Source organism: Puccinia triticina, chromosome 12A (genome assembly GCF_026914185.1).
Source record: "Puccinia triticina chromosome 12A, complete sequence".
Lineage (NCBI taxonomy): Eukaryota > Fungi > Basidiomycota > Pucciniomycetes > Pucciniales > Pucciniaceae > Puccinia > Puccinia triticina.
Genome location: NC_070569.1, coordinates 4077911 through 4092956, shown reverse-complemented (window position 1 = coordinate 4092956; position 15046 = coordinate 4077911). Strand labels below are relative to the sequence as shown.

General features: G+C 46.8%; 3 protein-coding genes across 3 annotated transcripts; 2 read left to right on the top strand and 1 right to left on the bottom strand.

Annotated features, from left to right (window-relative positions):
• Positions 1–1176: 1176 nt before the first annotated feature.
• On the top strand, positions 1177–3569 carry PtA15_12A384 (uncharacterized protein; the record flags this gene model as incomplete). The annotated part of the gene is made up of 10 exons (XM_053161987.1): positions 1177–1292; positions 1361–1436; positions 1546–1830; positions 1899–1971; positions 2044–2249; positions 2318–2491; positions 2567–2758; positions 2827–3008; positions 3079–3208; positions 3267–3569. 10 exons carry the CDS (start codon positions 1177–1179, stop codon positions 3567–3569), a joined length of 1737 nt encoding a protein of 578 aa, XP_053025950.1.
• Positions 3570–7078: 3509 nt separating this feature from the next.
• Positions 7079–9221, bottom strand: PtA15_12A383 (uncharacterized protein; the record flags this gene model as incomplete). Its single annotated transcript, XM_053161986.1, has 5 exons — positions 7079–7566; positions 7648–7918; positions 8026–8532; positions 8624–8862; positions 9185–9221. The coding sequence occupies 5 exons, from the start codon at positions 9219–9221 to the stop codon at positions 7079–7081; spliced, it is 1542 nt and encodes a 513-aa protein (XP_053025949.1).
• Positions 9222–13540: 4319 nt separating this feature from the next.
• PtA15_12A382 (uncharacterized protein) lies at positions 13541–14111 on the top strand (the record flags this gene model as incomplete). The annotated part of the gene is made up of 3 exons (XM_053161985.1): positions 13541–13580; positions 13634–13913; positions 13997–14111. 3 exons carry the CDS (start codon positions 13541–13543, stop codon positions 14109–14111), a joined length of 435 nt encoding a protein of 144 aa, XP_053025948.1.
• Positions 14112–15046: the final 935 nt, after the last annotated feature.

Here is a 15046-nt window from a genome sequence, read left to right as displayed (position 1 = left end):
ATGTCCTTCACCCTGAGGGCTTTCACCATGTTGACAGTTTAGTGCCGACTGGTAGCCAAGCGGTCACTAGCGCGCACTGTTCCTTTTTCCCAGCCTCAACACACCGAATCATCCCTGTCTGAAAGCGAACGTGGGTGTACAGCCGAAGTACGTTTGGAAGAGAAGGCATCCGCTGCCCCGTCTCCCCGCAGAAGCTGGGATTTCCCCAAGTTCGACCTGAAAGCTGCCTGCTGGGAGATGTTTGCTTCCATGTTCTTATGCTCTGGGGCAACTGAACCAGTGACCAGCCTGGACTCTGCAGACTGCTTCAAACTCAGATCCGACTCACAGCGCTGTGCGGTTGCCCAGAATGTAAATATGAAGCCATGCACTTTCAGTCACAGTCGGATCTCTTCCGCGCATTAAAACTTGCAAGCTGGGCTTTGTCGGGTGTCGGGCAGTGACTCGGTGCGCCCTGGTGATCTCAAGGGTCCCGATTCTGAAGGAGGCAAGTGGATAGCTTGAACGGTGTGCTATCGGATAAGTCCATACGCTTCTTTATCTCGCCTATCACTGCCAACGTTAACTGCTCGGACAACTTGCCGAGCAGCCTCACCAGCTGGCACCCGCTTGGTGCAGTGACTGCTCGGGCTTGCTCGGGCAAAGCAGTCCGATATAAACTGCTCGGACCAACTTGTCCCAGCAGTTAAAGTTGGCGGGGTATCTTATACCGACACGTAATCCCGAATAGTCTTGCTCTTACCTCGAATCTCCGTGCCGCAAATCAGAAAGCAACTCTAAACACGTCATCGAGCTGTACTTTAACTTCGATCACCACAGTTCTCTTCCTCAACTCATCCAGCAGCAACCTCCTTTATCCATCCATCCTCATCCTCTCTTCGACCACTGCCTCTAAGCTATCCTGCAACTCCGGCTGAGCACTGCCCGACTGACAAATATAGCGGAGTTTTTCAATCTCGGCGGAGGTTGAAATAAGGAACCCAGTCTCCTCACCGATTCTCTGAAGGCTCCTTCCTCATTCCTCGTCTTGGACGCCCGAAAATTGAATTCATATTGCGATCTTATCGCTGGCTCCAACCCCCAAAAGTACAGCCTTGTCTTACTCCCCTTGCTTGTCTACCTTCTTATAGTCGTTCTCCAATCCATTCAAACTATCATCACCACCAAGCAAGCAAGATGGCACATCTACTTCATGGTCATGCTGGATCTCCCTTGGCTCGCACCGGATCCCCTCTCACCAGAACTGGCACCCCAATGGCCGTTTATGAGGAGTCCAGCAGTCATGTGTCTAGGTCAGCTTATTCGCATCACACATGGGCCTATATTCCAGTCAAACTGAACGCCTTTGATATGACATCAGTGGAATGCCTCATTATCATCTGGTTGGCAAAGACTTGAAGATGTTTTCCGAGGCTGGATTTGACATGGACAAAATTGTACGTACTTATGAACTTGGTAGCCTGGCTAGACCGCCGATCACAGACTATTTACGGCAGATGAGGATTTGACTGACTCGCTTCAAATACTTTTTACCATGATTAACAGCACATCAAACGTAATGCGCCGGTTGCCCAACTATACGAAGATGCGATCAGAAATGAAGGAGCAATTATCTCGGCATCTGGAGCGTTGATTAATTTCTCTGGTAAGAAAACGGGAAGATCTCCCAAGGATAAACGAATCGTTTATGAGGAGACCAGTAAGGACCATGTCTGGTGGGGAAGCGTCAACATCAAGATGGACGAGCACACGTTCGAAATCAATCGGGAGCGTGCCATCGATTATCTCAACACGAGAGAAAATGTCTACGTCTTTGATGGTTTTGCTGGAGTCAGTCGAGTTGGCCAATCCCATCTTGAAATTCTGCTGACTATCTTATTTGGTCCTCTCACTTTCAGTGGGATCCAAAATACCGAATCAAAGTTCGAGTTATTTGCGCCCGTGCCTATCATGCACTCTTCATGACCAATAGTCAGCTGTTTTCTTTTTGATTTGGATACGATAGGAAATTCTGAGACTCACATGATTTTTCTCGAACATCAGTGCTTATTCGACCCACCGAAGCCGATTTAGAAGATTTTGGTGAACCTGATTTCACCATTTACAACGCTGGCCAATTCCCCGCGAATCGTTTCACGAGTGGAATGACTTCGGCCACTTCGGTTGAAATCAATTTCAAGAGGCGAGAAATGGTCATTCTTGGAACTGAATACGCTGGCGAAATGAAGAAAGGGATCTTTTCAGTCATGGTTAGATTTTGTTCTGCGGTTTGCCTTGTATTTGGGTTTTCGCCAACCAAAGTGCAACTCTCTTGCAGCATTACCTTCAACCAGTCAAGTTTGGCCAGCTATCATTGCATTCTTCGGCTAACGAAGGACCGAACGGGGACGTTTCCTTGTTCTTTGGTCTTTCGGGCACTGGGAAAACTACTTTGTCTGCTGACCCAGCTCGCATGCTCATTGGCGATGATGAACACGTGTGGTCTGACAACGTAAGTCAAATATCGCTTCGCAGGCCAGTTCTCAACATAAGCTCATTCCCTGGAGCTTGAACTTCTCCTTTGTAGGGTGTTTTCAACATCGAAGGCGGATGTTACGCCAAATGTATCGGTTTAAGTGCAGAAAAAGAGCCGGATATCTACCGAGCCATTCGGTTTGGGGCTATCCTCGAAAATGTCGTTTATGATGGAGACTCTAGACAGCCATGCTATGACGACGCTAGCATAACTGAAAATACGCGATGTGCCTATCCCATCGAGGTGAGCTCACTCAGTTAGAGGGGTTGAAGCTGGGGCTACAATCTAAATTCCTTGGTTACTTGTTGCAGTTCATCCCAAACGCCAAGATCCCGTGTTTGTCAACCGCGCAGCCCTCAAACGTGGTTTATCTCACTTGCGATGCGTATGGCATATTGCCACCCGTCTCTTTGCTTACTCGTGCGCAAGCCCAATATTGGTTTTTGATGGGCTACACGTCAAAGACCCCGGGAACTGAAGATGGTGTTACCGAGTAAGAATTCCACACTCCGGAAAGGCGGTAGTCAGCACCATGTTAATATTTATCGGATTTGTTCACACAGACCCACTCCAACGTTTTCCACCTGCTTCGGCCAACCGTTCATAGTTCTTCATCCTTCGAAATATGCGACCATGTTGGCTGAAAGAATGGACAAAGTACAAGCTAAGTGCTGGCTTATCAACACTGGATGGGTACGCTTCCTTTATCTTGCGCGAGCATTGGACTAAACTGATTTAGAACAATTTCCAGGTTGGAGGCAAGTTCGGAGTAGGGTCGCGATGCTCTCTCAAGTACACTCGAAAGCTGATCGATGCGATTCACGACGGAAGCTTGGCTAAAGCCGAGTTTGAGAACTTCGATGTTTTCAACCTTTCTATCCCCAAGACTTTACCAGAGGTACCCGACACCGTGCTGAATCCAGCCAAGGCATGGAAAAACACTTCAACTTTTGAAACCGACAGAAAGAAGTTAGCTACTATGTTTAAAGACGCTTTCAAGAAGTACGAGAAAGAGGTATCTCAAGATGTCAAAGATGCTGGCCCTCAAGTCTAGACTCCTTCCATACTCAGCCCTCTGCTGATGTGCAAATGTATCATCAACTTCAGTTTGAAGAGTTTTAATCATCCTGTTCAAAGAATTCATCAGTCATGACATTGTTGTAAAACCATTTAACAGATTTTTTTTGCTGGGACTTGCTTTCCTTTGTTGTAGCTGTAGTCCAATGGTGTTGAAAAGTTGTGTATTTCCATTTTTTTGCCCAGGTTAACCGGTTCAAAATTAGAATTGTAACTCATGCTTGCTGATGTTTCATTTTTAGCATTTCCAGATGTGTTTGTGATCCCATATCTCAAGAGAAGAAACAAATCTTGCCATACTCAATCATGCCTTGGTGGATCATGCAAACTTGTTAGATTGCTCAAGGAAAGTAAAAGAACAAATTTTGGCCCAGCAGTAGAGAGTGTGCTGGTGAACCCGGGGGACCCGGCACCGCACCCGCTGATTGGGTCCCCAGATGCTGGATGTGGACATGAGAGAGAATTGGACAAATCTCCCAGAAACCGTTATGAGCTGTAATGCGGGCCATATGTACATAGCTTGCACATACATGTCACGGACCACACTCACAAGGTTCAAGAGGCTGAAGATTCAGACTGCCTCCCCATCCTGCAATCTACAACCAATCCAGAACCCCAGACTTCCTCTTTCTTTCCACAAACTAGACCATAACACAAACAGGTCAAACTGATACAGCCAAAAATTCTAACTTGACTAAGTACCTCCCTCCTACCTGTAGAGTGGTAAAGCACTTGTTGCATTTGACTAACCAGAGGGAGAGACTTACAGGCTATGTGGACCCTACAGACTGAGAGAATGAAGGATTTGGGTGGGCTGTTTTTCACAATCCTTCTCACTCACTTTTTCTTGAATATTATTCTTTCCTCTAGTTTTCATTTCTATCATGCCCCAACCTATCCCTCTATTCTTCACATCTCCAACCCATTTCAGCAATCTGCAATCATTGTTGTAACACTGCGAGTTTTGGAATCTGTATAGTGTAAGTTGCGTACAGCCATTCCAAAAAAGCTTGGCTTCTTTGGAAGGAATTTGCACTGGAAATTCTGTCAGCCTTAGAGTCATCACAGCTGACCTAAAAGCTGCCTGTTCTACCTTTGTTACATATAAATTACTTTATATCTTTTTCATCTTAAGAGATATCCCTGTTTTGACTTCATATTCTGTTTCCTCATGCAATTTTAACCCTAGTTACAACTTACCAATTCATTGTAACTATACTCCTTCCCTGAGTTACTGAGTTGTAGCGCCCTTGCGCAGTTGTGACGTGTCAGCACTACTAGGCGCGCCAAACCACATGTACATATGTAAATTACATAAGCAAACTGTGAAAATTTTCGTAGTCAGGATCCCCCTTGCCTGAGGCGGATCCACAGACTTAAGCACACCAGAACCACCACCCAGATAACTCCAGGATCACCACCAAAGAGCCTACTATACTCCCAGTATACCTACCGTCACAGGCGCCTAGGATATTGACAGTAAGTAACCTCTTTCACTGAACCTTGTTTATCTCAGAGGTACAACTCTGTGTCTTGCTGGATCTGCCTTTTCTTCTTGCTTTGCTTCCTCCTTGATCACAGGGCTGTCCCTCCAAATCTATAGGCCTTTGCCTCCATCTTGATCACAGGGCTGTCCCTTCTTATCATCAGGCCTTTGCCTCAAAATCTAGGTTCAGGGCTGTCCCTCAGGTTTCCCATTAAGAACCTTGACTGTCCAGAGAGAAGTCTAAAAAACTGTGGCTGGATTAAGACTTATCTAATCCAGATACCCTCCTGAGAGGAAGCTGTAGCACTTCTTGCACAGATTAGCAGCACTCTTCTGAAGAGTAGCATTGCCAGTGGATGTGCATTCCCACTAGAATAACCTAGTACTTCTCTTCCTTCTTATCCTGCTTGGTTTCTCTCTCTCTTTCTCTTTTTTTCTTTTATAGTTGTAATTTCTTTATCCCAAGAAATCCAACTATTGCCCCCCCATTTCTTGTGTCCTGCTGTCACTATAGAGACTCAGGCTCACAAATTCCTTCTGGATTTGCCAATGTATGTGCATCCAACATCAAGGTTGGACACATGATATCCAGACCTGCAAGAGCAGTTGCTTGCAGGATCCCACCAATTGAGCCGTTTGGTAGCGGAAAAAAAAACACACCGGCCGCTGGGACCATCCAACCTTGCAAACAGGATCAGTGTGCCATCCATGGTAAAATCAGCCAAATCGCTTGATTCTGAAATCAGAATTAGGAAAAAATGAAAGGAAGGAGATGATTGAGGGCATCTGGCTGCTGTATATGCACCCTGCATATAAGAATGAGGTGGGCATGAATATACATATGTCCAACCTTGCCAGTGATTATTGGCAAATCCAAGACAAAGTTTGGGTGGAAATTCCTTCCAACAAAGCCAAGCTTTTTTGGAATGGCTGTAATATGGGATGAAGAAGAACCAATGGTGGTCACAAAAAATGAGGTTGAGTGCCACCACAGGCCCCCCAAAAAATTGAAAAATATGTTGAAAGACCAAGGTCTTGTTCATATTTTGTTCCCCCAATACCCAATCACCCAATAGGGCGGGGGGGGGGGGGTCACAACATAATTTTGATAAAACTCTAGAGCCATTTTAAGGGCCAACACCTTTATGAAAAACTTTAAAAAATGTAAAAGTTGTTCTGATTGCCAAGGAACACCCAAATGTGGATAGATTAACCAAATTTTAAAAATTTGCTCATAAGTGCCTTAAAATGGGCTCTGATTTTTTTTAATTCTATTGTGAACCCCTCTAATGAGAAATAGTGCTGCTATAGCAATTTGAAAATGCCAGTTTCCCAATTCTCTCAGGGGGAAGAGTTGACTTAGCATAAAAGTCCCTCCTTTGGAGGGTCCCTGTGGGACAGCATCCCCCCCCCCCCCCCCCCTGTTACAGAGGACTTTGCTTTAGCCAAAAGATGGGGATAATTCAGGATGATTCATGAGTCCATCTTTCAGAGGGCGCCCCCGCTGCGGGCTTCAGCCCAGCCGCTTGCCCCCTGAACCAACGGGACTTGTGTCAAGTTAGCACTGTACTGCTAGTCTACCAGTATACATATTTGAAGCCCTCAAAAGTGCAGCAGCAATCTCGAGTTCATCTACTTGTGAAAGGTCACCGAACTATCCATGAGAGGGACAAACCACGATGGCATGGAAAACAAAAACTAGCAACCAAATGTATTCAAAAATCAAACACTAAAACTATGTTGTTATTATGACTACCCCATATACATACCAAAAAGGAAGATAGAAAAGCAATGAAGAAGGAAGAGTTTACATATCATTTGTATATATATTTCAATATATATTAATCAATGAATCACACACACGCACGCACGCAAACACATACATAGAGGCACAAAAGGGAAACATACAAACAAAAGAGCAAGAGAGAACGGGAAAGAAAAGAAGCTGGATTGGTGAGGAAAATATGAATTGAATAAAAGCGGTTGAGGGTGAGGGGGGTCTATTTCTTAACCTGTTGGATAGCAGTAGCGACCCAGGCGACCATATCGACGTGGTTCTTAGCTTCCTCACGGAGAAACGGGTGTTGAAGAAGGTCGTTATAAGTAGGACGATCCTTGGGGTTTTTGATGAGACATTGGCTAACGAAGTCGATCGCGACATTCGAGTAGAGGTCTGCCGGAAGCGAGGGGGATTCGCCATGGACGATAGCGTTGAGTTGGGCGAAAATATTCGAGTAAGTCTCGGGCGGATAAGGGTAATGGCCGATTGCAAACTCGATAATCGAGATTCCCAAGGACCAGACGTCCGATGAGACCGTGTACGTGTTCACCTCCCCCGTCCGCTCCCCCTGGATCCGCTCCGGAGCCATGTATGACTGACATCCAATGTTCGTCTTCGCTAACGATCGCTCCAGTTGTCCCGACACTCCGAAATCACACAGCTTGGTCTCCCCCTTCTGGTTGATCAAGACATTCGTCGGCTTGACGTCTGTGCCAGAGGTTCCGATATGAATAACTTAGTCATCACTCCAAACCGAGGACAGGGGTTTGATAAAACTCTCTCCCTTACCTCGATGAATAGTCTGTAACTCATCCTTGAGGAACCTCAACCCCTCGACGACCCTACCGGTGACTCTCGCTAGTACGGGCTCGGGGACATCAGCGCCGGCCAGCTTGTCCAAACTGCCGGCGTCCATATACTCCATGCAGTAGTAGACACAAGACTCGATGAAAAACGCCCCATAGAACTCGACGATCGTGTCTGAGGTCGCCCGATGTAAGATGTCGAGTTCGGTTAGGATCGCCTTGAGCTTGGAATCATCCAATTCTAGTCTAATTTCCTAGTCCCATATGAATCAGCCAAAAGAGTCGGATCGAAAGAGTCAATCAATGGATCCCAAACGCGACAGTCACCAAAAAGAAAGAAAGAAAGATTGTTTACACTGACTTTCATAGCCATGACCACCTTGGTAGGTTTATGGAAGACTTTCTGGACGGTGCCATAATTACCTTTACCCAATTCTTCCATGAGAGTCAGTTCGTTCATGTTGATAGAGAAAGAGGAACCGTTAGAGAAGTCGACGCCATGGGAATGGACGACTGCCTTTCCGCCGAAGTTGAGTCGTCCGGAGGGATCGACGATCTTACTGAAGTTAGCGAACGGGGTCGAAGCGGCAGCGCCCGAGACGGATAAGAACTTAGTTTGGCTGTTCATTGAGGATGAGGAGGATGAGGGGGATTGGTGCATGTCTCCGAGCTTCATCATTGGCTTGGCTCGCCGGGTGCTCATCGATGGCGTCAGCATGCCCGATGGACTCGGGCTCGGTCGGGCGAGCGTGTTGATGTTGAGGGCGCTGTTTGCCGACGGTCGATCGCCCATGAAGGCCATGGGATCCAATCGTTGGTTGTGTGGCATTGAGGAGGAGGATGGGAGGTTATCCTTGCGCTTGGTCATCTGAAAGGAGAGCAATGAATTTCCGAGATTTTAGGAAGCAGACGATCATCATTATCTGTTCTTGAGAAGAGTTGATGAAAAAAAGACTGACGGCTGCCATTTTGGCAACCAGACCGGGCGGGACCTTGACCCCGCCAGGGTTCCCGGGATGTTGTCGATGGCTGGGTTTTGATGGGTTATGTTGCTGTTGGATGGAGTGGGGGACGCTAGCGGGAAGTTTGATGAGCGTTGGGCTGACCGAGTTTGAGCATGAGTGGGTGGTTGTGTTGGTTGTGATGGATGAGGATGAGGCGGCGGATGATGAGGTGGGTGAAGAGGATGGTGAATAGTCTGAGGTGGGGGCAGTTGCGTTTGTTGTTGTTGCTGATGTTGATGCTGCTGTTGAGGATGATGATAGTGTTGAGGATGTGGGTTTTGAGGGTGGGATGTTGGTAGTGGGCTGCTCTGTGGGTGATTGGCTAGGCGAGGTGGGTGAGGTGATCGATAGCAGTGGGAGTTGGAGTGAGTCGATTGAGATGGGCTGTGAGGCTGGCTTGGTGCTGCTGCTGCTGCTGTTGGGGTCGTTGGTGCTGGCTGGTTGATTCATCTGGTTTCTGATTTTCTGCTTTTCTGATGGTTCTTCGTCGCTGTTGTCCTCTTCCTTGCTCTTGACCGTCCCCACCAAAGCCAGCCTGACCCTCGATCACCATCCCAAGGGGGGTCCGCATACATAACACTGACCCCCGTGCACATCCCAAACTTACACTTATCTGATGATCCTCAGGTGGGTTTGATTAAGCTTTCGGCAGCTCCCCGCCGCTACGTACGTTTACGGTACGTAGCTGCCACAGGTTGCACTGGATGACTTCAGGACCCTGTGAACCCCCGCAGTAGTTGGGCAATGTAAGAATTTTCCATTTTTTTGCAAAATGGTAGGCATGAATGGGCTTTGAAACCCAAGATGTTAGGCATCAAACATGGCAGAAATGTACTTATGAAATTTCTGCCAAAATTTGACCAAATCTGGTACTGCCCGCAGAACCCGGCTTTTTCATTGGGGTTTTGAGGTTCCCCAGGGGGATTTTGCCTCAAGCATACACATGAAAATGTATGAACTGGCCCCAAAAAGGCCGGTGCCCCCCAATATATATGAATTTAGCCAAAATTCCAGATTCTACATTACCCACATTTATAGGGGGTCTCCAGGGTCCTATGACTTCCCATCAAGTCTGGAAGCCTTCCAGGTCTCAATTTACACACCCAAACTCTGAATTTTAAATAAAATGGAAGATGTTTTCCTGGGCCTGCACTAGTTCATGCTTTCATGTGCGCTGGTTGTGGTTTTGGTAGGTGTCTTACTTTGGCATCTAGAGCTTTCTAAGGCCCCGTTTGGCTGCCGCGTTATATGTTGATAAATGTACAAATTTATCACGCGCGACCCAAAGTTTGCCCCCGTCTCCACCAAAAAATTTGACCCCCCAGGGGTCGCGCGTGATAAATAAATCCAGTTATCACGTATAACGCGGCAGCCAAACGGGGCCTATATGCCAAAATGAAGTCATACTGTATAATCCCACAACCTTTCTCATTTTGATGGGCATTTATCAAATGATTTATTAGCAACTACTCCACTGGCCCTAACATGGGTCTGTATCAGTGATTGCAGGACCTACCATTCAAAAACACAGGTTACATCACTGCCAGCATGTTTGGCTGGGATCAAGTCATCCCAGTTTAATTGGGATGCACTTGACCAGTTTAAAATGGGTTGATCTCATCCAATGAAATGTAAAACCAAGGGGGGTACCTTGGATTTATATTTCATCAGTTGAGATCAATCAACCAAGTTTAAATTGGTTGGGTTCATCCCAGTTTAACTGGGATAACCTCAACCCAGCCAATTATGCTGGCAGTGTTAATATATTTAGGGACTTGAAAGATTGACTCCCAAAAATTAAATTCCCGATTCCCAATTGGAGCGGATACTGGGAGCATGATAATCTCTTTGGTGGTGATCCTAGGGTTATCTGGGGTGTGGTTCTGGTGTGCTGAAGTATGTAGATCCTCCTCAGGCAAGGGGGATCCTGACTACAATAATTTTCACAGTTTGATTATGTAATTTACATATGTACATGTGGTTTGGCGCGCCTGGTAGCGCTGACACGTCACAACTGTGCATGCGCGCTACAACTCAAAAACTCAGGGAAGGAGTAAAGTTACAAAGAATTGGTAAGCTGTAACTAGGGTTAAAATTGCATGAGGAAACAGAATATGAAGTCAAAACAATGATATCTCTTAAGATGAAAAGGATATGAAGTAATTCATATGTAAAAGTAGAAAAAGGCAGACTTTAGGTCAGCTGAGTTGACTCTAAGGCTGACAGCAACCAGGAGGATTTTTTCCTTCTGGTCGCCGAGATACAGCCCCGGTGACCGGAAGGAATCCCTCCTGGTCAATGAGGGTGTGTCCTTGGCAACCAGGTGGGTTTTTCTGGCTGCCAAGGCTGTAAAACCTTGGCTACCGGAAGGGATCAGGCCTTCCGGTTAAAGCGGTGGGCGGGTGCGGGCGGGTGTGGTTTGAATTATCCGGGTACCCACCCACTTTTTCCCGCAATCTCAAACATACGCACCCGCACCCGCCGGCCGTGGCGGGTACCCGCCAGCGGATAGCAGGTACCCGCAACAGGTTTGCCGGGGCCATCTCTAAACCATTCCACAATAGTTTTTGATTTGAGATTTGTTAACCCCACCGTTTCTGCCCAACCGGAGAAGTCATCTCTTGAAATTATAATGTACTTCCACTTCCCCGCCTTTACATGTACAGCATCCATGCTTACTCTTTGGAACAAAGTTGATGTAGCAGTAGAATTTCCTTCTTCCTTTGGTAGATCCTTGCTCCTCTTCTGACAAACTTCACATGTTTGGACCCATTTTCTGGAAATCTTCTTCATTCCTTCCCACCAAAATCTCTCTCTGACCCTTCTGTAAGTTTCAATTACTCCTCTATGCCTGTGTAATGAACTAAGCACCTGAGCTTGGATATGTGGATTTGAGACCACCACTTGGTTGTACAACTTGTAGGGTATCCTCCTCCTTTTGAGCTGGCCCCCTTTCACAAAGAACATTGGAGACCTACGCTTGATTTTTATGAACTCTTTGTCTTCACAATTTCCAGGCCTCCTCCAACTCAAGAGATAGTCCACCATCTTCTGCCAGAAGGGTGTTTGCGTGTTGGATTATATCCCTACCCCAAGGGTTGTTAGATTGAATTCCTTGGCTCCAAACCCAGGATGTGGTGTGACCCAAGTTTCCTCCTTGTAAAACTCTTTCAAGTCTTCATTTTCATCCCTTGGCCTCCGTGACAGACTGTCTGGCATGGTGAATGTCTTTCCTGGCTTGTGTACCAAATCAAAAGAAAAAAGTTGAATAAATGCCACCCATCTTGTCATAGGTGCACTTGGAAGACTTGAAGTAATAATCATTTCAATCAGAGCCTTGGCATCCACTTGTAACTCAAAATGTTGACCCCAAAGCATGGTCTGCAGTTTCTTCAAAAATTTTGCAACCCCGCATAGCTCAGGTTTTGACTGTGAGTAATCAGATTCCACCCTAGAAAACCCAACTGACTCGTAGATTACTGGTCTGTAAGCCTTATCCTTGTCTTCTTGCATGAGCACTGCCCCAGCCGCAATATAACTGGAGTCCACCACCAATGTTATTCTTCCCACTCCTTTGCTGTATTCCAGATTCTTGAGAACTATTTCCTCCCCAACAATCTTCTTTAAATCCTCAAAGGCCTGTTGGCATTTAAAATCCCAGTAAAACACAAGGGGAGATTTTGACACACTCTCCAGAGAGTGCCATACTGTACCCTTTTTCCGTAACTGTGCTGGATGTCTTTGATGAAAGTAGTGCAAGAATTAATGAAAATTCTGGAACTAATCCACAAATGATTTGAAACTGATCCTGGATTCATGCATAAACCATCCAGAATTCATGCAGAAGTCAACTGGAAAACAACTGAAATGGGGTTGAAACCACTAAGACACAATGGCCACAATCAAAGCATAATTCAATTTGAAGTGTTTGGTAATTATGATGAAGCATGGGTTTAAATTCATATTATTTATATGCGCATGAAGGTGGTAATTTTTTTCACTTTGCTAATGTAACCATCATGTGCGCGTGTGTAAGTTTGTTAAAAATTGCAGGTTGGGCCTCCCACAGATCAACAACATGTACATCCCTGTTAGAATGATGTGAAAGGCTCATCTGAATTGGCATATTTCCCTAAAGAAGGCCGGTATCATCTAGAATTGGGCCAAAAAATGATGAAAGTAGGGTGAAAATCCAAGTTTCTTAAATCCACACAAACGTGGAAACTTAGATCTAAGTTTTGGTGTATTTCTAATTTAAAAATAACCCAACAGAAGAGCACACAATCTAGGCAATACACACAGCAGTTGAAAATATCCCCAAAGACCCAAAGGCCCTATGGATGACCCTCCAGCTGTGCCAGAGCAACAAGCAAAAAAGGGCCGGTTGTGAAAAACTCTGTGAAAGAGCTGTCAAGGAGGGGCCTAATCAAGCAACTAGGAGGCTTCCAGGGAGGGGGCGGACGAAACCAGATCCCCTGGGGGGACAATAGACACCAGCCCCATCCCTCCTTAAATATTCAAGCTCAGCCCATCCATAGGCGCCAGGCGATGAGTTGTGACTCTAGCGGCATCCGGCGCCATGGCCACCGTATCCTCGCCAACACCACACCACCCAGTTTCACCCAACCAAAACCCTCGCATCGAACTTATACCGGGCGCTATGATGATATCGTCTCAGTATCCTGGTCGCCTTGCTCAAATTATCTCCTGACAACCGTCTAGACAAGGTGAGGATGTAAATTTCCAATCTGGTCGAGGGCTACTGGCCACAACGATACCGTCCTTAAAACCTGGCACATTGGCAACCTCACAGACCCAACCAATGAGCCCCGGGTGATCACTGTCAATAAAGATGGAGTATGTTTTGTGTGGATGAACAAAGATAGGCTCAATCCAGGCAATGAATCAGATGGTGAGTAGGAACAGAGGGCGAGTATTCCGGGCTAGAGCATTCATTGGTCCCAGGCGTAGTCGAGTCGTTGAAGATCATCACACGGACAAAGTGCAAGCAGATCGCCCGCTTTGCCTTTGACTTTGCCCTCAAGAACCACCGCAAACACGTCACCTGTGTCCACAAGGCTAACATCATGAAGCTCGCTGACGGCCTCTTCCTTGAGACTTGTTGTCAAGTCGCCAAGGAATACAAGCGCTCCGGAATCACTTTCAGTGACATGATTGTCAACAATGCCTCCATGCACCTCGTCGCTAAACCCCAACAGTTTGACGTCATGGTCATGCCCAACCTGTTTGTCCCTCCTACGCTCTCCCTCTCTACCACTTACGTCCACCAACACACTTACAATCTTTTTTTCTTGTGATGTTCCCCAGGTATGGGGCTATCGTTGCCAACATTGGTGCGGCTCTCGTCGGAGGACCGGGGATCGTTCCGGGGGCAAACATTGCCGGGAGTTTGCGTTATTCGAGCCAGGTTGTCGACTTGTAGCCAAGGACATCATGGTAAGCCCGGCGGCATTTAACTGCGTCTGACCCGTCTCCGGCCGACTGAAGCTGTGGGATTGACAGGGCCAAGACGTGGCGAACCCGATTGCTCCTGTTTGGGCCGGGAAAAGGCCTGTTCCCGCTGGTAAACAACCTGAAGGCCGCCAGCGCCAATGCGCCGCTCGCAGTCGTCACAGTTGGTCCCAATCTAAGAGCAAAAATTGCTAGCAATCCTCGAGTGGCACCGGGCAAAGCAGAACCTGCTGACAACAATGTTTTGAAAGCAGTACAGGAAGGCAAGCTGCCCGATATCTGTGCTCCCTGCTCGCTCCGGCAGACAGAGAGCAAGACTAAACCCTACTAAACCGCGCTGCTGCTTGATCTTTCTGACTTGAAAGGTCCTGGTCTGAGCCTCGCATTCTACAACACCGGTACTCAGAGGGCTTCAGGTGAGCAGCCCGAATTCCAGTCCACCTGAAACTCTCAGCGGAGCAATCAAACATGCGGAATGCGCCGGAGGTGCTGTTCCTACGGAGCTTAGCTGATGCTCGCGCGAGCGCTCAACACAGCTTCTCAGCAGCCGCCTCCAATAAGCATCTTTGCATTGGACTCCAGGAGGCCATGTCCTGTTGGCTTTCCATTGTTGCCATCAACTCCAGCAGACCACATGAGATGGTCAGCCATCAGTGCACCGGCTTTGTCATCCCCCTGATCCCCAGAAACAGGCCTACCAAGTCCACAACATTCCTCAAATGGACAACCAACAATGACAAAAATTGAAAATGCTGACTGCAGCTGTATCCTTGAGCTCTTCAATGAAATCATGGGTAAACATGTTGAACTTGTGATCCACGATACCCTGAACGGTATGTCAAACCAAGTTTGTTTGCAATTAATAAGCACAATAAGATTCACTAAAGATAGAACTCTTTTGATATG